This window comes from Pteronotus mesoamericanus, unplaced genomic scaffold, assembly GCF_021234165.1.
Source record: "Pteronotus mesoamericanus isolate MK-2021 breed Mesoamerican mustached bat unplaced genomic scaffold, CSHL_Meso_final scaffold_507, whole genome shotgun sequence".
NCBI classification, from domain to species: Eukaryota; Metazoa; Chordata; class Mammalia; order Chiroptera; family Mormoopidae; genus Pteronotus; species Pteronotus mesoamericanus.
In genome coordinates, this window is record NW_026555319.1 from 9,877,401 (window position 1) to 9,901,855 (window position 24,455).

The 24,455-nt window shown below is 56.3% G+C and overlaps 1 protein-coding gene across 1 annotated transcript in view; it reads left to right on the forward strand.

The window, feature by feature from the left end:
- SRRM4 (serine/arginine repetitive matrix 4) overlaps positions 1 to 24,455 on the forward strand; it is a 133,284-nt gene that overhangs the window by 107,674 nt on the left and 1,155 nt on the right. Inside the window, exons 7-12 of the mRNA XM_054594388.1 lie at positions 341 to 439; positions 2,827 to 2,983; positions 15,591 to 15,895; positions 19,603 to 19,806; positions 22,507 to 22,617; positions 23,264 to 23,404. Of these exons, the coding sequence (XP_054450363.1) occupies positions 341 to 439; positions 2,827 to 2,983; positions 15,591 to 15,895; positions 19,603 to 19,806; positions 22,507 to 22,617; positions 23,264 to 23,404 (1,017 nt within the window). The remainder of the gene's footprint in view (positions 1 to 340; positions 440 to 2,826; positions 2,984 to 15,590; positions 15,896 to 19,602; positions 19,807 to 22,506; positions 22,618 to 23,263; positions 23,405 to 24,455) is intronic.

Genomic DNA, 24,455 nt, shown 5'->3' on the forward strand with positions numbered 1-24,455 from the left:
TGTCTGACAGTGGGGCTCCTGCCTTGGGTGAGGGAGAGGTGGCAGGAGGAGGTGACGTTCCTGTCTGGGCTGAGGTCTGCAGCCGCCTGCCTCCAGCAGCCTGGGGGGCCGAGTCACCCAGAGGACCCCCTTCCTGCTCACGCGTGCTCAGCGTGGCTGGTTAGACCCCGGGTCCCCATGTGGGGAGCTGTGGTGACGGGGTGAGGTGGAGGGAGATGCTTAACTTTGCGGGGGACAGTGACAGAGGATAATGTGTGTCACAAGATCAAAACCAATCGATCGATCCATCCATCAGTCAGCCTCTCTCCTCTGACTCTGTCCTTCTCACCCTGCCCCCAAGGTCGCGAAGCCGGCCCCGAAAGTCTCGCCGCCACCGCCGCCACCACTGCCCCTCGCGATCCCAGAGCTCAGCGTCTCGGTCCTCAAGCTGTGAGAACAGGTAACCCCTCACCCCAGCCACTGCCCAGGGCCCGCTTTCTGTCACCATGCCCCCTGTTGCTGTCGGGGGCCCACTTTCCCAGCAGCGCGGTGGCCCCCACTCCTGCTGTGCTGTCACCTCCCTGGGAGGAAAGGGCTGTGGACAGACGGGACTCGCCACCTCCACTTAGGGGACCCACAGGGTCTGCCTGCTCACCCCTGTGCCTGTGAGGCCGCACTGAGTGCCAACGCTCTCCCTCTACAACCTCAGGACATAGGTGCTATTGTCAGCCCCGTTTTAAAGATGAGACTGAGGCACAGAGAGGTTCAGCAACTCGCTCCTCACTTAACTGCGGGTTGAACTGGGGAGTCTGGCTGAGGACTTTGCACTCCCGCTAAGGGTTGCTCGAAGCACAGAGACGCTAAGCAACCTACAAAAGGCCACACAGCACAAAGTACCTCATTTCTCCTCGCCTGGAACCTCTCTGTGCTGACATGTTGGCCGTCCCGGCCTGGGAAGGGGAAGGAGGGTTCTCTCATGGATGAGAAGAACAGAGGAGCGGGGCTTTGTCGGCACTCGTGTTTGAAACTGCCAGTGTCTGGCGGGGACACAAGGCCTGCGTCATTGTGCTGGGCCGGCCCTGTGTGTCAGAGGCTGCTCTGCTTTTCCTTACACGCTTCTCCCACGGGGCTCCGTGTTCATGTCACGGTCCCGGTCCCACTGCCTCCCGGTTCCATCAGAGGGTCTAGAGAGAGGAGGAGGAGGAGAGGTATTTATCTCAGTCCTGCTCTGTGCCTGGCGCCGAGTCTGAGCCCAGGCGCAACAGGAACTTTGTCCAACACACAAGCGAGCCAGCATCTGTCCATCTGGACTGACAGGAGTGGCTGCTGCTGCTTTGGCAAGGTTCGGACAGCGTCCAATCCAGAGCAAACCCCCGGTCCCCAGTCACCCGCCACACACCCGTGATGAGCTCTGTCCAATGCTCCCGTGCGGAGAGCCCGCCGCTCCCTGGGCTGCGCGGCCTCCCTCACTGCACCGGGCAATGCCCCTGCTGGCTCAGCCGTAGGCGCGCTCCGGGGCGCTCCCGGTGGGCACGGGGCCGCTGGGCTCAGCTGCATCGCAGCATGCCACCGCAGGAAGGCTGCGCAGCGGTGGGCACGGGGGCCGAGCAAGGGCACAGGGGTGGGGCGAGCAGGCCCAGGGGCCCAGGGCTGCGTGGCTCAGTCCGAGCCTCCCCCAGCCCAGGCTGAATCAGCTCCCACAGGCAAGCCCTCCTGCCGCCCCTCAGGGCACTGTGCTCGCCTTCCCCCACCCCACCATCTTCAGGAAGTGGCTACCCTCACAGACCCAGCCTCAGCCCTCCCTGCTGTCACCTCTGCTGGGCCTCCCCAGTGCCCATGGAGCAGAGGGACACTCCAGCATCGTGGCCGCAACCTGAGGCTGTCCCTGGGACCACCCGCCCGGCAGAAATGATCGGCGGGCCCCAGAGCAGAGAGGGTCACCCCAGAGCAAGACCCAGAGGCCATGGTTCCTACAGGGCTGGAAACCTTGGCCCTGACTCTGCTTCTGCCACTTCCAAGCTGGGTGGCCTCAGGCAGGTCCCTACACATCTCTGAGCTTCGGGTTCCTCGTCTGCGAAGTGGGAAAGTAATCCCCGCCCTGTCTGTGTCTCCAGGTTGCGGAGAGGCCTGGGAAAGCGCTCAGGGAGGGGCTCATGTGTGCTGGGCAGTCAGTAAGGGCTCGCTCTCGACGGCTCTGGCTCCGAGCAGAGGGGCCACTCAGAGCGCGCACGTCCCTTCCAGAAAAGCCGGCGATTCCTCGGGTGTCCCAGCAGGCAGGGCAGCCAGCTCCGGGTCTGACAAGCCTGCGGCAGACATCGTTGTCATTTTTGTTAGTTATTTTTTTCCCAAAAGTTTTGGGTGACAGTCAATAAGATGCCTCTGTTACACAGATGGCGAAGTCACACACACAAAGACACACAGAGATCTGCACTTATATTTATGGACAAACACAGGAAAACACAGATGGACATGCCCGGACACGCACACAGTCACGTGCAGACACAGACAGAGACGACCGCACAGACGTGCAGAGGCCAGGAAACCGGATCCGGGTGGGGGACCCCCCCCCCCCGCCCCCCCGGTCCCCCCCCCCCCCCCCCCGGTCTCCACAGCCGCATCCTCAGCCCCTAAAACAGCGCCAGGCAGTGAACACGCCTTCCTCAAGTGAACAAACGAGAGCACGAGGGAACGAGTGAAGGAACGATGAATGGGCAGGCGGGTGGGTGGACGGTGGGGGCGCGCGTGGGTGGTAGGGACACACCCAAACACGCCAGTCCTCAGAGCCCGCGGGTCCCCCCCACCTCCCTGCCCCCTTCGGCAGACCCTCAGGTACCTCTCCCCGCCCAGGCACCGCGGCCGGTCCCCCGAGGAAGGGCGGAAGTCTCGCCAAAGGCACTCCCGCCGCTGCTCCAAGACCCTCGGCAAGGCCAGCCCCGAGGCCCGGTCCAGCCGCCCGCCCAGCCAGCCGCTGCCGACGCTCGGCCTCCTGTCGGCCAGGGGCGTAGTAAGTATTCCGCGGGCTTCCCGCCAGCCTCGCCGCGGCTCCCGGGGGGCGGGGCGGGGCGCGAGTTCAGGGCAGTGCGCCGCACACTGCGATTCGGCCTCGGGCAGGTGTCCCACTGGTTCCAGGCCTCGTTGTCGATTAACCGAATGGTCCTTCGCCGGCCTTTGGCAGCACTCGGCTTGGGGATCTGGGGCGGGCGGTGGGGGGTCAGGCAAGTGGAAATACCCAGGCTTTTCACCAGGGGGTGTTGAAAAGCGCATCTTCAGGAACACGTGTGCGAGGCACTGTGGGAGGTTTCTTGGGGGAGGATGGGGGGGGGGGCTCACAGGTCCCAGGGGACCCCAGCTTTTCCATGAGGCCCGCATCTCGGATGCCCGCTAGCCGGCAGCACGGAGGGCCAGCCGGGGCTGATGCCACCTATGTCAACACGGCCTTAAATGTGCAGGACCCCCGTCCTCTCATGGGTCCACGAAGGTCTCGGGGTCAGGAAAGCCAAGGCTGAGGTCTGCGCGAAGACCACAGAGCAAAGCAAAAGCAGGCGGGCTCCGGCCACGCTCCCCGGGACGGCGGGGGCGGGGCGGCGGGAGTGGGGCTCTAGGCAGCGGCGCCGCCGCGGGGCTTCCTGGGCGAGGGGTGTGGACTTGGATCTGAGCCCAGGTCCCGTTGTTGCCACTTCCTGGCCGTGTGGCTTTGGGAAAGTCACTTTACCTCATGGACACTCAGTTTTCTCCTTGGTAAACTTGAAATAGAGCCGCTTCCCTGTGAGGTAGTTGGTGATATACAGTAAGAGAAAGTGTATAATGGCCTTTTCTACGGGCGAAAAGGAGAGACAGATGAGGGCATTTGACACTGACTAGCCTACAGTTGCAACTGCCAGCTCGGAAGGGACCTGGCTCCTCCAGCCATGAGCAAATCTGAAAAATTTTGGAGAGCTGCTCCCTTAGAAAGGATGAGGCGGGAGAAAGGAAACCCTCAGAGGTGCTTGCCGGGAGGTTAAGGAGGGGCAGGCGGGGGTTCCCCCTCGGTGGGCCTGGTTGACACTGGTCAGGATCCATTGCGCACCCTGGAACTCGCCCTTCCCAGTCAAGGTGCCCTAAGTCACCAAGCTCAGTTTTGCCCAGCCCTCTGCCCTGCCGGGAACAGCCCACAATTCTCCCCAGGCCCTTCCTTTGAAGAGATGCCTGTGGCGCTGAGCATTCTTAGGTGGCAAGTGCCCGCCCACAGCCTCCCCACCCACGTGTCCTGTGAAGGGTCTTCCTGGCAGGGCTGAGGTTTGGGGGTGGGGTTCAAGGCTCGGTGTGGCTGGACAATTCCTTTTTTCCCTCTCAGCCTCAGCTTTCTTGCTTGGAAAATGGGCACAAGCACCTCACTTGTCTCCCAGAGGAATTGTCGCAAAGGTAGAAATAACTTTGAGATGCCAGTGATGAGAGGTGGGCAACTGCTTAAGTCGGCGAAAGCCACCCAGCCGCCCTGGGTGCGGTATCTGTGGCAGCCTTTCGGGGGCCTCCGCCGACGCTCATTCAAAAGTGCCGCTGGGATCGACTTGCTCGAGCTTTCTCGCGTGCCTGGGATGGTTTCCTAATAGGGCAGAGCTGTCAGGATGTTGCCAAAAAAAAGGGTACTCCCACACCAGCTAGTGAGGTACCAGATTGGCTATTGGTCCTTGAAGCCCGCGCTGTTCCCCGGGGGCCCGCCGTCTTCAAGCCTAGAAAGCAGAGACCTGGAGAGCTCATCTAACTCAACCTCCGGTTCCCAGGAAAGAAATTGAGGCTCACAGGAGATAAATACCTCCCCGGAGCCATAGCAGGGCAGTTGTTTAGGGGGAAAAAATGGAAAAAAAAAAAACATGGGGCTGAGATTGTGTGGTCAGACCCTGGCTCTGAGCTGGGGCTAGTTACTGAAAGCTTCGTGAGCTACAGGTTTTCCTCTGTTTAAAAAAAAAAAAAAAAAAAAATGAAGGTAATAACTCTCTTCTTCAAAAGCCTTGTCGTTAGGGCAAAAGCAAAGCAATGTTGTAAACCACTGACCCCGGCTAGACACGGCGGCAGAACTCAGCTGTGCCCGCAGGTGTTACGGCAACAGCATTCTAGGGTCGATGTCTGTCCTGACCAGCTGAGGAGCCGTGAGCAAGTTACAGAAACGTGCCGTGCCTCGGTTTCCTCCAAATCTGCAAAAGGCGGATAATAATGAGACCTGCCTCTGAAGGGGTATGACCCAGTGTGAGAAACATTTTAGACTGCAGCGGGCAAGCGGTAAATGCTGTTATGGCTGATGCTAATGATATAGTAGCAGCGGTAGTATTAACAGTGGAAATAGAAATAATTGTGGCAACAATAGCAGCCGCAGTGGTAGTACTAGTAACATTAGTGTGGTTCTAGGCCCAGACTAGAGTGGGAGAGTCGGGGCTCAGAGCCCCGCCCCTGCCCCCGCCCTCTTCAGTTTTCTTCCGCCCTGGAAGGCGCCTGTGGCCTGTATAGTGGGCCCCACCCTGCTCATGGTTGCCTCACTTCTGGGGACATCCGATGCCCCCAATCCTGGTCCCCTCCGTGCCCTCCACACTAGACCCTTTCTCATCTTCTCTCCTGCAAAGACAGAGGTAAAGAAGGTGTCAGGTGGGACTAAAGGTTTTCCTCAGAGTCCTGGCCCCAAGATTTTCCCGAGCTCCCTGTTAAAGAGAACAGCAGTCACTGTCATTGATCACCCGTTCAGTCATTCGTTCCGACCAACCAGTTATCTACGGCGCAGCTACAAAGGGTCAGCTCTGACGCTCGTCTGCGGGAACAGTGGATGCGTGCGTGTCTCCTTAGGAGGGAGGCAGACAGGTGGAAACTCGATCAGACTGCAGGCAGCAGCGAGGCGGGCATGAGGCTGGAGGTGTGCCGCTGGCAGGGAGAGGAATCAGGGCTGGGCCAGCCTAGGGCAGAGAAGGCACCAACCAGCTGAGAGGCTAAAGGTGAGCGGAGTTCGCCACCAGAAGCAGGAAATGGAGGCTGGCGTCGGGTTGGGGACAGAATCCCAGGATGAGAGGATGGTCTGGAGGCAGCAGGGGCCTGAGCGGGAAGGGCCTTCTCCACCGTGGTTCCCGCCATACTCCATTGCAGGCATTTCATATGCACAGCTCTTTAAAAAAATCAAGGATGGCATATCACATCAAGGGGCACATTTGCATATATGAATATGCAAATCTGTGGTCTTGTCTTATTGAAATCCTACTTGGTGAGCTAAAGATAACCTGAAGCCCTCTTGCTGGGCCTGAGCCCAAATCCAAACGGAGGGTCCCAAGGAGACAATTTAGGGACCCTTTCACGGCCTCACTCATGCTCCTCATCTCCACTCAACCATCCCTGTTCAGGGCATTAGGGAGACAGGGAGATGAATAAAATCCGCCTCCTGAACTCCGGAGCTCACAGTCTAGCAGTCAGCAGACGGCTGCGACACAGCGAGATAAGTGCTGTAATTAGGGCTGAGATTGAGCCCTGAGTACCAGCACCTCCTCCGTTGTTAGAATATTCAAATGTTTGCACATCAGTTGATAAATAGACCTTGTCACCACCTCACTACCCCACCCCCAGTCAACACACCCATCTCTCTTCTCCCCGGGTCCCCTCTGGACCTGCTCACAGCCAGCAGCTGGAGAGTGGGACCCGACGGCCCTTCAGCAGGCTACCTCCAGGAGGGGCCTCACTCAGCCAGCTGTTGAATAGCTTGACTATCCCCCTGACGGCAACGGACGCAGATCCAATGTGTAGGAGGACCACAGAGGAAGGACCAGACAGTGTTGTCTCGGTGTCAGAGAAGGCTTCACAAACAAAGGAACATTTGAGCTGGGCTTTGAAGGGTGGGTAGGAGTTCACCAAGTCGAGATGGACGATGACAGAGGCAGGGGAAATGCCACTGTGTGCCAGGCTCTGCCCCATACTTCACATAGTTTGTTTTTTCCTCTTTTGAGGTAGATGCAATTATTATCACTGTTTTTCAGATGAAAAAACTGAGGTTTAGAGAGGTAAAGTGACTTGGGCAGGTAGCCCAGTTGGGAGAAAGGGGAGCTGGTATGAATCATGGCTTGTGCCTCAGAAACTTAGTCTGACAGCCAGAGGACCGAACACATGACAGAGCGGTTGGTGGCCCTAAGGCCTGGCCAAGCCCTTCCCTGGTGCATGTTCTCAGGGGGAGAGGCTGGTCGAGACTACAGCCAGACCAAGGAGAGGAGCAGACCCCGTTTCCCCCCTTCTGCTTCTAGCCTGGGTCAGCAGTGGCCACAGCTCCTTGCTGACAAACACTGCACACATGCACAGCAACAAACAAAAGGAAAGAAAGCAGAACTCAGGGGTCCATAAAAGAGGGTCTCGTGAAATTTGTCTACAGGATGAGGCAACAGAGGGTGGTGATGAAGACTTTGAGGCAGATCTCAATAATCTTTGGAGTTCTTGACCTTGTCTCCCTGTGAGACCCTGGGTAACAGCAATAATTAGTGCTACTGAGCACCTGCTCTGGGCCAGGTGCCGGGCTGAATTCTGTACATGCATCATCTCATGCATTTCTTATGATGGCCACTCACAGGGGCTTCTGCTAGTGTCCCCTTTTTGCAGTAAGGAAACTATAGCCTAGAAAGATTAAGTGAAAGGAAGCTACCGAGTGGAGAAATTAAGGTTCAATCTCAGGAGCCTGACTCAGAGACCTCGTGTGTAATGACATGACCCCCATCACGTCATTTCACTTCTCTGGGTCCCAGGGTCCTCACCTGTACCTTGGGCTGATCCTCATACCGTAGTTGTGAAGATGGACTGAGATAAGGTATCCATTCAGTTAAAATATGTACATTAAGCACCTGCTGTGTGCCCGGCGGTGGGTGGGCCGCAGTGAACCAGACAGCCCAGGTTCCTGCCCTTGCGCAGCTGCAGTTCTGCATGCAGACCAGCCCAGTGCCCGGGGCCTAGCGCTCAGGACAGCATCGTCGCCAGGGCTGCTGTCCGTCGTCACCGGGGCTCTATTAAACTGACTCCACGTAAACGCAGACGAGATGTTTTTGGAGCATCTCTTCTTCAAAGAGTTTAGCCATGCCCAGGTTTCTGATGAACATCAGAACCACCCTCGGAGAAAGGCAGCATGGCGACACGTCTCCTATTTTATAAACTGGGACGTTGAGGCTAAAGGACAGCGCACGGGTGGCCAGGCCTTCAGGCCCCCGGGCCAGCCTCTTGCGGATTCCGCACATGCCTGCAGGCTCGCCCTCAGTGAGAAGACTAAGCCATTCATTGCAGCTGAGAGAAGAGAGGATGCAGGTGAGGGGTAGCATGAGACTCGGGGATTTCTGGGACCGGTGGTTTTTGTTGGTTTCAATTTTTTTTTTCTTCTTCAAATGGATAGTGGCATGGCATTGTCAGCTTTTACTTTTGCCAAGTCAGGACAGAAAAAAAAAAACCTCATGGTTTTCTGTCACGAAAGTGACATCTTACCCCCGAAGAGGTAGACTGACGCAGCCTCAGGTGAAAGATGGGCCTCGAAATCAAACGCCCTTAGCTGGACAGAAGTCCCTTCGGGGCATCCAGCCCGTGGTGCGGCCCAGGGTGGCTGTAATGCAGCCCAGGACAAAATCGTAAATTTACTTAAAACATGGTGAGATTTTTTTTGTGATTACATGTCGCAGTGTATTTAATGTGTGGCCTGAGACACCAAAAGTTTGGACACCCCTGCACATGGAACTTAAATTTCTTTCATTTCAGTTGGGGCTGGTGAAAAGTTGTCTTAACTGTATCCATGCAGAGATTTGCAAGAACCGGTGCTCTGGGGTCAGCAAGGGGGGCTTTGGAGAAATGGAGAAGCTGGGGCCACAGCCCCATCAGCCTCGTGCTGGAGGGGGCGTCTCAGGAGGAGGCAGACCCGCTCCCTGGGCCCGAGGTCACAGGCAGCCCGGTGGGAAGGCCCCAGCCCCGCAGGACTTTGTCACCGTCCCGCAGTCCCCGCGGGCCTCCGTCTTTCTGCACCCCCCGCTCCTCTCAGATGAACTCCCGACAGGTCAGTGAATCCATTCTGCTGCTCTCTTCCAAATTAGTTTGTAAAGGAAGATGAACGACAGCAAACAAAATAAACTTAATGTCTTTGTGAAACAAAAGGATTTTTTAAAAAGGAATAACTGGAACCCTCCAGCCAAAAGCTCTGCCGTGTGGCTCCATTTTCACAGAAGAATTTCCAGTCCCCACGTGGCAGGGAAGGAAAAAAAAAGTTACAGCCGCCTCTCTCCATGGGGCCGTTTGAAGCGCAGTAAATGGACTTGTTCAGTTTAATTGGAATTCTCTTCTTGATTGTATTTTTGTAACCTATTAGGCTGTGCTGCCTCTTGATCTCAGAATTCAGCTGAAATTAAATTTTAAAGTGTAAGTGAGAGGTTGTCTTTTCCCCCCGTTCTTGATTAAATAATGATTTGAGACAAAAACAATAAATAACAGCGCCGGCTTCCCCGGAGGGCTGAGAGCGACTCCCAGCGAAACGCCAGGGGCTGGAGTTCATGGTGGGGGGATTTAATTACTTACTAGAAAACCTCAAGTGTTAGCACTGAGTGTATTAAGAACAAGGAGATGAGGCAAGTTTATGAGTGCAAAAGAAAAAAAGTCAGAGGGAGATAGAGGAGTAAAGGGAAAATACTCGTTTGCTTTTCCTCAGCGGCCAGGAGACTGTGCAATGCAGTTTGCCCTTTGAAAAAAACGTGCTGCCATTGGCAGTCCCGACCCAAAAGGGAGAGCTCCTAACGGCTCTGGGGCCTGGGTGTGACTTCATGGCTCTGGTCTCCCGCTCCTTTCATGGACAAAGGCCAGGAGGGACCGAAAGGGTTGAGGTGGGGAAGGTGGGGCCACCCACTGCAGCTCTGGAAGGGGGGGCGAACGGCACAGGGGCACCGCGTCTCTGTTGCTGTCAGAGTAACTGGGGCAGCAGCGAACACTCAGAACAGAGGGTCACAAACTTCGGAGTCTCAAGGGCCCAACAGCCAAAAGACACAGGCACCAGGACCCCGTGGGCTTGGGACCAGGAGAGCTCACACCCCGTCCACACGGGGCAGCTGCCGTGACTCTCCAGCTGCCTATGGCCCAGCAGGGACATGGGCCCAGTGTTGCAAGATCTTATTTTTTTTTCCAACACAAACCCAAACGGGGTTGTTAGGTGAAACCACCCCATTCTACAGTGTTGGCAGTTGATTCAAACTGACTGTTGAACATACCAAGTGGGCTAAAGAAAGCGCATCTGAAACGGAGAGGAGCTGTCCGGTGGCGACGTGGGGGTCAAGGCCGACGCTGTCAGTTGCCCCCTTTGGCCCTCCTAGGATGAGACGAACTCCGGGGTCGGGTCCGCGCCGGCTGCAGGGTCCGCCCGCCGCCCACGGTGGCAGCTGCTGGACAGCACGTCCTCCCCGGGGTCCTCCTCTCCCTTGTGCATGTCCCCGCTCCCCCGCGGGCACAGCCCCCTGGAATAAACCACGAGCACTCATTTCTCCAGTTGAGAAGTTCCTGTCTCAGTTTCTGGAAGAATGTGTTGTAAGGCCAGTGCTATTCCCCTTGGTGATTAAGCAGATCTTACAGGGGCTGAATTTTCATGCCAGCAGCCAAAGGCAGGCCTCTGTGAAGACAGGAATGGAAGGTCAAGGCTGAGATGGAGAAAGGGGTCCGGGTGGAAGAGAGGGGAGAGCCCTGGTGTGAGGCTCCTGGTGCTCAGTGGGGGTCCCGTGCACCGCGGGCACACTGTTACGGAGCAGCGGCGGGTCTAGGTAACTCCTAGCGAGTGTCGTGAGCACCGTGTCGCAGCCGCGCTGGGAGTAAAGGAGCAGAGGAGGGAGATTCCCAGGGCATGGAGAAGAGCTCTTCTGGATGTTTTGAGAGGCCTGTTATCTGAGCGAGGAGCCATGGAGGAGCCGGCGGGAGCTGCCCCGGCGGGCGGGTCAGTGTCCGCGGCCGCTCTTTGCACCCTCCGTGCTGGAGCGGGCGTCTGGGTGCGGGGAGTCACTCAGAGACGGGCGGGCAGAAGAGAGGCACAGGCCTCTGGTGCCTGCCTGTCATGGCGTCCATGCCTTGGAGGTCTCCTGTGAGTCATCGTGCTGTCACCCTCCCCCCCCCACACACACACACCCTGTCCCTGGCTCCCTTCAGTGGTATCTTTCCTCCTCGGTGCGTGGGGTGCATGGAAGGCTCTGGAGAAGGAGGAGTCTGAGGCTACGAGGCCATTAAACTATCCAACCATCTCTAATGAGCTTATTAAGATGTTCCTGTCCCCTGGAAATCTAGACAGAGTGCATCAAGATGTGTAAAGAGAAAATCAAATAGATTTCAGCTGAAAGCAGCAGGGATGAATGTCCCCCGCCCCCGCCCCAACTGCAGGCCGTGCTCTGACCTAAGCGGGGCAGATAGCTGTGTGCTCGGTCATGGCTGGGGACCTTACATTACGCCGCTGCCCCCTGCGCCTTGGGGTTAAGCCTGCCTGCCCTCCACTCCCCAGGCCACGTGTGAATACCTGCCTGGGGATGCGTCAGCTCAGAGAAGGGTCTACTCTTTTCCGATCTGTCTAGCCAGAGGGGGGCGCCTTCTCATAATCTCTGACCCAGGAGGGGCACCTGTGTCTGTCCAGTCGCGGTGTGGGGACAGCAGCCCTGTTGTGTGCAAAGGGCCAGGTGAGGCCACCTTTTCTCCTGCCTTCAGAGCAGCGGAGGACAGAAAAGGGAGCAGGGGGGCCCAGCACAGCCTGTCGCGCCCAGAGGGCCTCGCCCCATAACCGGAACTTTCGTGGTTGAGAATCTGGAGATCAAGTCCCTCCCGGGTCTGAGGTTGACCAGAAGCAAGAGCAGGGAGTAAGTCTTCTCCCTGCCACAGGCCTGAGCCTAAAGCCTGATTCTAGAGGTTCTCTCTGGCTCACACACCCAGCCCTCCACTTACCCTAACCATCAACCCAGGGTCCGCCTGCTGTCCTGGAATTATTTGGGAATGATGGAAGCCAGTCCCTCTGTAAAAAGCCATCAGATTCCCAAAGCTGGCACACACCCAGCTGGGCCCACCAAGGCCTGATCACCGAGCCGATAACTGTAGTTAGGATGGGCCCAGGCACCCAAGCCCAGGCGTCCGAGGGCCTGTGGAGCAGCTTTGTTGGTCTAGCAGGATTCATGGAGCGCCTGCTCCGCGCCAAGCACGGTGCATACTGGGTGTGACACCGGCGCCCTCGTGGACGGCCTCGCCTCCCACGAGCCCCACCCACCCAGAGACTGGCGGTAAAGCAGCAGTTACCCCGCCGGGAGACAGGGCTGGGGCCACAGCGGCCACTCGTTTTTGAATGAGTGAAGGAATGAAAGATTGAATGAATGAATGAAAGAAAAAAAAATAGAGAGCGTTGTGCTCTTCTGGCCTGGGGATCAGGGGGGGCTTTCTAGAGGAGGATGAAGGAATTTAGTCGTGTGAAGTGAGACAGAGGGGAGACCACTCCAGGCAGAGGAAACGGAATGTGCGGTGGCCGGAGGCAGAGAAAGCGAGATGCGGTAGCAGAACCGAGAAAACCCTCTCTGACCGACCAGCGTAAGGTTGGGGGGCCCAGGGTGGGGCGCGCGGAAGAGATGAGGCTCTGTGAAGTGTACAGGGTGGGACCTTGTAAAGGACCTTGTCGTCCATGTCAAAGAATTTAGATTTATCCCAAGAAATGGGACTTTTAACCAAGCAGGAAGGGTTGGTGTTTTCAGGCACTGGGGTCAGCCCAGGGAGGACACGTCGGCAGCACCTTGATCTCTGTTCTCTGGCGATGGTGGAAGAGTGCGAGGCCACAGAGAGTTCTCGGCTGTAAACACACACTTGCATGTGGACACTGGTCATGGTCATGTAGACACAGGTGTCCCTGTGAGCTCAGGGTGTGGGGTTGGGAAGGTGGAAAAGTCCCCATCTACCTCCACCAGCCCTGAGGGGCCTCCCACTGGTGAAACCTTTGCGCATGGAGACCCATGATGCACCAGGGCCAACCATTTGAAATTAGCAGTCAAGGCAGGGAACAGGTACCTGGGGGGCGAAGGCCCGTGGCAGCCGGGGGGTAGTGGAAACCATTGTTCTCAGGGGCCCCTGCCCAGGAGCCCGGGTCCCTTCAAGAACGGCCGGCCCAGCCCTGTTCTGAGGGGGATAGCCTGGCCACCAAGCATTCACCGTCTCTGTGGCGAAGAGGCTCTGAGCCCATCCCTGGCCCAAGCCCCAGCCCGAGAGCTCGGGTCCCAGGGCCTAGCTGCCTGGCACCGTGCTTTCTTCTCCTGACAGGTGGCCCCTTCTCCCAAAGCAGAGCTAGCCAGGCCCCCAAGCAGGTAAAGCAGCAGCTGGACTGGGGAGAACTTGGCAGAGCTGGACCATCCCCTTGTCTGTGCGCTAAGCCCCCTGGGAGAATCCACAAGGGAGCCCTGCCTCCCCGGCCCGGGAGGTGACATCCTGAGCTGTTGCGGGGGTGGGGGGGGCACTGTTATCCTCCCAGTTCCAGTGTCCGTGTCACCGTCGCACCCAACTGCTGAGAAGGCAGAAATGCCACAAGTCCCTCCTTCAGGCCTGCAGCACAGGAGACAAAGCGGGGAGGAGGCAGGCACTCGAGGGTGGGGCCTGCGCTAATACTTGGGGGGCCCAGGCATGTGTCTAAGGGAAGCCCACATACTATCTGTCTAAACGTTTATAAATCAAGCCAGCAGCCAGAAATGAAATCTGTTCTCCTGTCTTGGCAAGGATACCTTCCAAATTGTCTGAAAAGTAAGATTTAAGTTTAGAACCCCGGACCCTTCAGAGGGCCAGGCCACAGCATGGGGGTGTGGGGGAACCTGCCCGAGGGCCCGGCCCCTCCCTTTCTGTCTCGCCGTTCCGCTGACCGGCACCGCAGGCCGTGGACATCTCAGCCTGAACTCCCCAGTTCTGTCTGAAGCGCCCCCCCAGGACCTAGGCATGTGCGCAGGGAAGCGTGGTCTATTCCTGGGAGAACAGGCCCGGGGTGAGCCTGCGGAGGCCCTGGAGGGGCCCAGGGGCCATTTAAACAGAACCCTGGGGTCTCGGGTACCCAGAGGGCAGTCTCAGGGAGCTGGTTTCCCGGCAGGGCCCTCTTGCTCGCACACATTTATTGCTCCGTAGGGGTGGTGGTTGCAGGAGGCCCAGGGCAGAGGCTCCTCCTGCCGCAGCTGAGTACGCGTGGCGCTGCTGGCGGGGGTGGGAGACCGGACCCGGTGTCCCCAGCCATGAGCCTCGTCTGAACCTCGCTGGTAAAGATGGCCCTCCCCGTGCTTCTGCGCACGCCACACCCCTGCCTTCCCGAGGGCCAGCCCTCCGTCGCCTCCCGGGCTCCTGATCGACCCAACTCGACCCCAGCAGGCTTCCGGGAACCTCTTTCACTTCCCATCATCCCAAGGCCAACCCTCCAAGCCCCTCCCAGAGCCCTTTGCTGCAAGCACACCCTCCCTGTGGCTCCGTGATCTTGACACCAAGGCGGTGCGACCTCCGGCCCCCACTTGCGTTTTCAGCAAGGGTTTCTTGATCCAGCTTGGGCATCAGGGGGCTGACGCGAGGTTAGTGTTGGTGGCCCGAGGTCCCCTTACTGAGGAAACCAAACAGAACGATAACCCCCCACCCCCCGCGCCCAAGAACAGTGTCAAACCAAAGCGCAAGGTTCAGGGCCGAGTGTGAGGATGTGCGGAAAGGTGTGTGTTTTTTCTTGTCATTTGCGACTCTAATGATGGACTCACGTTGCCCGCTCTTCCCTTTCTCTTACACCTTACCTACCTACTAAAGGAGGAGTTCTTGCTTGGTAAGTGGATAAAATCCGCAAAGACATGAGAGAATTTATTAGAAGCCACTCGAGAGCCTTAGCTACCTTCTCCAGGGGGAAAGGACACACACAAATATCCGTAGCGAGCTTTTTGTTTGTTTGTTTTCAGTCAGACTATTTGACTTCCATTTTTTTTGTCCCCCACCCCCCATTTCTTTTCCCCTTTAATTGAAAACTACTAAAATGTCATTTTGTGACCTTGGCTTTATATATTTTTTTAAAAACTCATCTTATTTCATTTCTTTTTCCCATGTGATATTTGCTTAGGGTTCTATCCAGGCAACTTCTTATTTAAAAAAAAAAAAATCCAATTCATTGAGAATTTGGTTGAAGTTTAAAATTTCGGCTTTATCTTTCTTTTTTTAAGTTTCAAGATATATTTTTTTTCAGGCCCATAGCTCCATTTCTTTTTCCCCTTCCCCTTCCTTTATTTTTATTATTGTTTTAGATTTAAGGGTGTTTACACCCCCCGCCCCTTCTATTAAGTTGCCTCTTTGGTTTGAGTTAATTCATTAGAAATTAAATTTTGTATAATTTCCTTTTTCTTTTGTTTAATCTGAATCGCATGCTTTTTCTCTGCATGATACCTAAATCTTCCAGTTATCCTAGCAGGGGGTAAAAAAAATATCTCTTTTCTGTGGTACTCTTTCAGGAATTTGTGCTTTTGTTTTTGGCGTCTCTCCTCTCCTCTCCTCTCTCTTTCCTTTCGTTACAGTGCATCATGCTGGTAAACATTTCTAGGCTATCTAGACACAGCCCACAGGCCCAACGCTCAGCAGTGTCCGACGGGTGTTTTTGCTTTCAGATCACTGGGTCGGGGTCTGCTGCTGACCTCTTTACCAAAACAGCCAGCCCGCTCTCCACCTCCCGAGGACGCTCCCAGGAGTATGACTCAGGCAATGACACCTCCTCGCCACCCTCCGTGCAAATCAGCTCGACCAGGTCTCGGGGGCAGGAGAAGGGGAGCCCCCGTGGGGGACTCAGCAAGAGCCGGGACCTCAACAGCGGCGACACCTCTGATTCAGGGAACTCCTTCACCACCTCCTCACCCCAGAACAAGGGGGCCACTCTGGAGAGTCTCTCCCCCACCTGCAGGGGCAGAGAGTCAAGGTCAGTGCTGCTGGGCGGGAGGCGGGGGTCCCACCGTAGCCCCACCTGCTCAGCCTCTCACCCTTGCCCTGCAACACCCACCGGGCTCTGACTCCGGAGCCTTTTATTGGCAAGAGAAAGAAAAGCCAACTCAAACTGGCATGTTTTTGAAAAAGCCAAGGATATTCAAATTCAGGTACAGCTGGATCCAGAGGCTCAAAAAATAGATCCTTGGGAATCCGTCTTTCCCGTGACATCTCTCAGCTCTGCGTCCCTCTCTCTCAGCTTCGTTTCTCAGGCAGAGTCTCCCAAGCATTAGTGCCGCCCCGCTAACATTCTGTCGGTGTAGCCAGCCAATGGAAGGGAAATGCCTCTTCCCCCCGAATTTCAGCAAACCGTCAGGGCAGGTGCTCACTGGCCCTGCCTGGCCCGCCCTGGGTCACGTGCGCACCCTGGACCCATCACTGTGGCCCAGGGGATGCTGTGTTCTTGGCTAGAATTTGCCACCATTAGGGCTAAGGAGTGGAGTCTTCCCACATACACGGAAATGGGGGGAGGGCTGGTTCTCTGCAGGGAAAGCCAGAGTAGTGACATCGGGGGACAGTGACGTCGGGGGAAGGGATGGAGGGTGGACCAGAGGGAAACAGATGTCATCTTTACCAGTAATCTCAGGAGAAGGTCGAACATCAAATTCATTTGAAGTCACTGTCGTTTAAACCTACACCACAAATGCATTTACCCAAATGCATTGAAAATTTATGTCCCTTCAAAAACCCGCAATGGATGTTTTTATAGCAGCTTTATTCATAATTGCCAAAACCTGGAAGCAACCAAGATGTCCTTTAATAGGTGAATGGATAAATACTCTATGGTCTATCCAGACAAAGAAATATTATTCAGTGTTAAAAAGAAGTGAGCTATTAAGTCATGAAAAGACACGGAGGAACCTTAAAGTCCGTGTCACTGAGCGGAAGCAGCCCATATGGAAAGGCTGCGTACCGTGTGATTCCCACTACAGCGCGCCCGGAAAAGGCGGGACTACGGAGACAGTGAAAGACCGGGGGCTGCCGGGGGCTGCGCAGGGAGGAGGGACGAGTAGGCAGAGCACGGAGGCTTTTTAGGGCAGTGAAGCTGTGCTGTGTGGCACAGTGCTGGTGGACACGTGTCCTCATACACCTGTCAAAGCCCAGACAGTGGACAACACCGCGAGTGAGCCCTCATGAAAACCGTGGACTTGGGGTGATGATGATGTCAGTGCGGGTCCATTTGTTGTGACAGATGTCCCACTCGGACAGGGGGTGTGGTAGCAGGGAGGCTGCGTGCGTGGCAAGTTGTGTACGTGTGTGTGTGTACATCCCATAGGGCAGGTTCGGGCAGAGGGAGAGACTATCACAGAACATTGAGGCCTTTCAGCTTCTGGCCCCTTTACACCCTTGCTGGATGCAGCTTTCCTGCAGAAAGCACTTCCCTGCGGCCAGCGGGAGACAGTTGCGACCCTACCATTTCATCGCCTCCTTACTGTCACACACAAGAAACCGCAGCACAATGCTCGTCACTGAGGATGCTGTCACAGCACCGGCTCCCACAATTCCCGACTACTTACTCCCTACCGTTCATTCAGCGACTCTCCCCTCAGCCTTGGCAGTGAAGCCGCCTTCAAGGACAGAGTGCCCTTTGTCCCTAGCAGAGAGCCGCTTCAGCCGCAGACAAACAGCGTGGCACCCACCCAGACCCGGCCTCTGGTGCGCCCACTCAGGACATCCCTGACCTCAGTTCATACTCAGGCCTGGCTGGGAGCCAGGGCCGAGCCAGAACTAATGCCACGGTCTCCGGGAACAGGCAGTGATGTTCCCAGCGGGGAGAGCAGGGACATGTGGCTACGGACACACCGCTATTGTGCAGGGAAAACCGAGAACAGCAGTAACAGCAGCAGCAATACTAATAATGGCAGCTGATTTGTATGGAGCCCTTGCCTATGGGTTGGGTACTATGCCAGATGCTTTCCGTGAACCACCTCCTTAACTCCTCCCCAAACCTTCATGGGGTGTACTATTATGACCCCTTTTTAGCTGATGGGGAAACCGAGGCTTGGAGTAGTTGAGGAACCCAGTTAATGAGGGCCAACTCCCAGATTCAAACACAGATCTGTCCCCAGAACTGGAGGTGGAGCCCGAGTGGCACCTCGCAGGTTCCTGTTTAATTGGCTCTCCGTGGACAGCCAAACTGAGTGTCTCAGCCCCAGCCTTTCACTTTGAAATATAAATGATCTTCAAGTCCCTGGCTGTCCTGGTCTCATCAGCTGTGAGCAGAGGGCGGCATGGCAGTGGCGTCGGCTCTGAGTCAGGGAGCCCCAGTCAGCATGGCCGGCGCGGCGCTCAGGCCATGGGCTTTGGAGCGGGATGGATCTGGGTTTGGGAGTCTGTGTTGCCTTGAGCAAATAACTAGCTCGTCTGAGTCCGCCCTGTGCACTGGGGGCAATAAATGTGCCAGCTTCCTGGGGCGCGGGGAAGACTAGATGAGATGATGCTGTGAAGTGCCCAGGACACCTGGCGTCTCAAAGTGTTTGTTCCACAGCCATTTATTGAGAACCTAGGACTTACAGGTCAGGCTTTGTCCCAGGCACTGGGATACAGCGTCCAGAGGGACATGAGTCCTGTCCCCAAGGAGCTCAGTGTCTGCCGGAGGAGGAAACAGTTAGGAGACCAAGTGTGGCCTTGCTGGGCTGAGGGAGGCATAAGGGCTGGGCCTGGGGCGACACCTGGGAGGTCACTCAGCCAGGCTTAGGGGGGTGTCAGGGAAGGCTCCTCTGACGAGGTGAGGTCAAGCGAAAGCCTGAACCGTGACTGGGGGTTTTCAGGTGACGAGGGGAGGAAAGAGGGTTCCGGGCAGTTCTAAGGCCTGGACACAAGGGAAGGAACAAGGACGTTCCAGGAGAAACAAATTAGGACCAGAGTCCAGAGAGGAACGTGGCAGGAGCTGAGCCTGGAGGGGCGACCAGAGGCCAGGTCACGATGAGCCCTGACTCCATTCTAACGTGATTTGCACTTGACCATGAGCCCAGTGCACATGAGCACGCCCCGCCTGAGCACCCAGCAGGCTCTCTAGCTCTAGGTGGGGCGAAAGTACAGGACAGGACACTGTTCTCTGGGTGCTTTTGAACAAGCCTCTACCCTTTGGGTCTCAAGAGTTCCATGTGCAAAATGGCTACACTCTGGTTTCCCAAACTTAATCCAACTACATGTCACCTTCTTGACTTTTACCCTATCTATCACTACTCTTCCTTGCTTTAATAAACTCACTTTTTATAGAAGGAAATGTAGAGCAGTATCTTAAATAGAAAATTAGTTCCACTGCTCCTAGCTAGAAGGCGCCTGTATAAATACATATGATCTAACAGCGTATCTATTTCCGTTCCTTGCGGTTGCCCGCGCAAGCCCTTCCCGTTAGTGTAACCAAAGGACTGGCAGCGACTCGAGAGCATGCGATTTGATGGCCTTTGCCGGCGTGCCCCTGCCCCGATGACCCAAAATACTCAGACTTGTCCCCTGGGGGTGTGTCCCACTGTCTCTCCTCCTCCAACGTCTGTGGCCTAGGGTCCCTTTCCAGAGGTTGGGTGTGGGGTGGGGATGGGAAGAGAGTTCAGAGCACACAGCCCGGGCGGGGCAGGGAGGGTCGGCCCCGACACCCGGGCGGGCGGCCGGCACTAACCGACACTCTCCCTCCCGCAGAGGACCTCAGTCCCCGTGCCTGGACTGTGCCGGGGTGAAGAAGTCCAGCTTGGCCCCCTCCCCGGCCCGGAGCTCCCCCACGAGAGGGGGCTCCCGCAGCTCCTCCTATGCCAGCACCCGCTCCTCCAGCCACTCCTCTCGCTCCCCAAACCCCAGGGCCTCCCCCAGGTACACCCGGAGCCGATCCACCTCCTCTGGGAAAAGGTGAGTGCGGTTTGACCTTGGCTTTGCAGCGCTTCCCTGGGGAGCTGACAAGGTAACCAGAGATGTCCCTGGACCCATGGGGGAGAGGAGTCAGGCAGACTTGAGCTTGAATGCTTTACCGCATACTAGCTGGTGGCCTTGGGCCTCTGTTCATCTCTCTGGGCCTCAGTTTCCTCATCTGCAAAGTGAAAACAATAGCAATACTTACCCTGAAGGATTATTCTGAGAACTATAAGACACTGAGAGCAATACTTGGAATATAATGAATATTAGTTATTATTGTCGCTATTGGCATAAGGATGCGCTCACCTGTGTTGTGTGGGATGTTAGCTCTGCTGCATAAAAAAATTACCCCCAAACTTAGCATCCTTAAACAAGCATTTATTTAAAGTCTGATTCTATGGATCGGCATTCTGGGCTTGGGCTCAGCGAAGTGAATCTTCAGTCCCTCTTGGGTTCACGTATGTGTCTTCCATCCTCTGGTGGGCCGGCCGGGGGCCAGCTCATTTGTTCCATGTCATCTCTTATCCCCCAGCAGGCTTCTCTGGGCTTCTTCACATGGTAATGGCAAGGTTCCAAGAGGCAGACGGACAGACAGACAGACAGACAGACAGCAGTAGTGTGCGAGGCTTCTTGAGGCCTAGGCTGGGAGTGGGCGTGACATCCCGTCTGCCACTCTGTTAGCCAGAGCAAGTCTCAGAGACCAATCCAGGTGCAAGGGGTGCTCCTCTTAGTGGGGGGAGCCGCGAAGTCAGATTTCAAGGGGTGCGGATGCAGGAAGAAGACTTGTCCATATTTTTGCATTCTGCCACTCAATTACAATAGCAATTGGTAATTGCTTGGTTTTCTCATATTGAATAATAAGGCGGCAGAAGGCACAGCCACAAGATCTCAGAAACTGGGAGGTTCCACCCAGTCTAATCTACCCATGGTTTCATGGAGTCCAGCCTTCCTCTACAAACAGGAATTCCCAACAGCAGTCCTACTATTCCTCTTTTGCAACCATATAATTGAAAAAGTGAAACAAAACAGTTGCTTACTTAGTTGGTTACATCAAACCAGTCCACTCAAAAACAGGAGACAAGACAGCTGATAGGAATATTCAGCATGACCGAGTGATGTAAATAGAAGAACAAACCAGACTAAAAGGAAAATTAAGGAGAGAAATAAAATTAAGTCACGAGAAAGATTAAGTCCTAAAGGCATGTCCACTTTGTAGAGCTGCTATAGGCGTAGGCTGCAAATATGACTCTGAGCTTGCTGGCAGAAAAAGCAAAAAGGGACATTGATCCATTAATTGAGACATTATTAACAAAAAAAAATAATAATAATTGAACAAGTTGCTCAAAGGGCAGTTACTCCTGATGTTTCAATCTGTGAAAACTGGCTCATATGGCTCCACAGAGAAAGGACATTGTGGTGGAGTGGACAGAAATGCCTGACATCTTTTTAAAGTGTCCAAAAGCATGTTTCATCTTGAGTCTTTCTTATGATACCTTTCCATGAATGGCCAAAGAGCTAGTTGGCGAGAGCAAATTCTCCGGGGGCCACAGCAGCACCCTGTCCTGGGGTCCGGGGGCCGGAGCAGCCCTGCCTGCCTCTCACTCCTCGCGCCACCCTGGGCAGCGTGTAAGTGGGTGTCCAGGAGCAGCGCTGGAGGGGCATGGGCTGCCCAAGGACGCGGCGCAGCTGAGGAGCATCTCGGGAGTGCAAGTCAGAGCAAGCCTTCTTTTCAAGGAAAAAGAATAGATGGGGAAACATCAGTGTCTTTTGGAGGAAAGGCTGCAAAAAAAGAGTATGAGAGAGTGTCCCCACTACCCATTCCTGTGCCCATAGCCGACACTGCTCATCCACCACAGCAGCCTTTCCCACTGAACGCAGCGTATAATCGTTCTCGGCCCTGCCCGTCCCTGCTAGACCAGCCCCAGCATGTGTAAGATGAACATTATTTGAAAGCCTGACTTTCGGACAATGAGAAAGAAGGGCAGATGTTCCTGGGAAACGAGCAGAGAAACTAAAAGTGGGAGGCTTCAGCCGCGTGGGAGAGGACTGGAAGCAGCCTGAGGGTTAGGGATTTGGAGGCCCAGCAGTGCAGTCTAACAGAAGGCAAGGCAGTTTGTGCCGAAACAGACCTGCGTTCAAATCCCTTGCAAGGTGAGGGACCTGGAGCAAATTGTATCACCTCTCTGTGCTTCTGTTTCCCCATATACACAGCAGGACTGATAATAGCGCCTAACCCTAGGACGGGCTGAGGACTGAGTGAGATAACACACCCAAAGCATTAGTCCAATGTCTGGCACAGAGTAAAACACATAATAGGATAGTACAGATACATCATAGCTGATATTCCCTGTGTGCTGGCTCGGTGTCAATATGCTAAGTGATTTACCCTAATTTCCTCCTTTAATTTACAATTCTTCAGGTTAAGTACTATTACTGCCCCCATTTTGCAGATGCGACTCGAGACATCACCCGCCCAAGGTCCCACAGCTAGTAAGTGGCCTGGACAGTTAAGAACTCAATAGGAGGAAGGTGTCCATATTATTATTAACCACCAGAAGGGAAGGGGCCTTCCTTCCCCCGCAAGGCCTGCTTCCTCTGCCTGGCCTCCAAAACGGAAAAGCCGGGAGGCCCGCCGACAGCCGGGGCAGCCCTGGCGCAGCTCCGCAGGCTCCTCAGGGGCGGCCTCCTCTCCTCCAGGTCCTACTCGCGCTCGCCCAGCTACTCCTCCAAGTCTGGCAAGAGGAGCCCGCCCAGCAGAAGCTCGCGATCCCGCCGCAGCCCCAGCTACTCCCACTACAGCCCCGGCAGGTACCGGCCCGCCCCCAGCCCCTTCCGGGCAGCGACCTGCCCCTCTGGCCCCGCCTCCCAGACACACCGTCCCCCGAGCCCCACCCCTATCGGTCCAGCGCTGCCTGTGGAGGAATAGGATCAGGATTAAACATTCACACAGTGCCCTTTATCTTTGTTAGAGTGGCAGCTGAGTCCCCAGAGATATCCTAGTGCCCTAGTGCACCCCCACCCCACACGTTCCTACTGCCACAGCCCAGAATTCACATCCCTGCCTTTCACACACCCCAACCTACCCCTCGGCCCTACACTGAACCCCCAGCTGTTACGCACCAGGGCCTGTGCAACCTTCGAATCCTCGCCCTTGCAGCGCCCGCACCCCTGTAGTGCCCACCCTTAAAGGCTGACAGCCTGCACGCGCCTGCCCCACCCCCACGACACTCGCCCACGCAGACTCCCCTCACGCAGCCCTGTCAGCTTCCCTCCCGCCTTCCTCCTCACCCCCTACTCTCCTAACCGCCCCCGCCCCCAGCTCCGAGCAGGTCTTGTCGCTTGCCCCGCTGAGCTGGAGGGCGTTGGGGACAGGAAGGGAGTGCCCCTCTTTCACCCCCGGGCACAGTAAGCCAGGCAGCACCAGCTCCCCAGTAATCCCCCCGCCTCCCTCCAGGGAGCGGGACCCCAAGTACAGCGAGAAGGACTCTCAGCAGCGGGAGCGCGAACGAGCGCGTCAGAGGCGTCGGTCCTACTCGCCCATGCGGAAGCGCCGGAGAGACTCCCCGAGCCACCTGGAGGCGCGGAGGATAACCAGGTGAGGCGCCCCCGCACGCGCACCACCTCCCGCCCGGCCGGCCGGTGTCCAGCCCGCTCCCTGCCCGCCTAGGGCCGAATTTCAGGATTGCGGGAGTGCAGGGACTCGCTCCCTCGCCAACTCCCAGCCACTGAAATTGTTTCCGTTCGAATCCTGGGCCAAGTCAGCCTCCAACCAGCGGGGCCGGGACAGTGGAGGCGGGGCCTAGGGCGGGTGGGCGGGGCTAGGCGGGTGGCTGGGAAGGGGGCGGGGCCAGAGTGGGGACCAGGAGCTGTGGTCTGGAGGCGGGGATGGGGTCCCTGGCCGTGGAGCAGGGCCTTTGCCTGGGGGTGGGGTGGACAGGGAGACAGACCTCCACCCTCAGACCCGCATGCTCAGGATCTAGGCTTAGGTAGATGCATCCATAATTATACCCTGAACCAGGAGAGCCGGAGGCAGCTGGGGTTAAGCTCCAAAGGCACTTGGAGGTGGATAGGGAGGGGAATCCCGGCCATGCCCCTTCCCTGGTGAACTCCACTCCCCGGAACCTCGCTCCTCACCCATGAACTATTGGAGGAAATAACCCCCAGGACTATTATGAGCTGAAATGAAAGGAGACAGAGGCACAGGTGCGCTGTGTAGCTCTCAATGCAGAGCACTGGAACGCGCTGTGTACCCGTCATGGACCGAAGGGTCAGGCTAGGCGGACAAGGTTTTCTGTGACAGGGAAGGTCTTGGAAGAGAAGCCTGAGGTCTGAACCTCAGTTCCAGAACCTTTCTCATGCCTGGAACTGGGAGAATGGCCGAGTGCTGCCCTGCAGCTGGCTCCTGACAACCGATCGGGCTTTTCCTGCTGACCGTTCAAGGGCCAGCCACTTGGTCCACAGACCCAAAGGGAAGCGGGAGGAGCTCCCGGCTGCCCAGTGCCTCCTCCCTGAAGGAGGAAACCGGACTTGGGCCCCAAATAAGACACGGCAATGGCGTTACCTGCTCCCCGGGGCACAGGAAGGGACTCCTACACCTACTGCGGGACCGGCGTCCTCGGGGTCCACTTGGAGGCAGGCATTTCCAG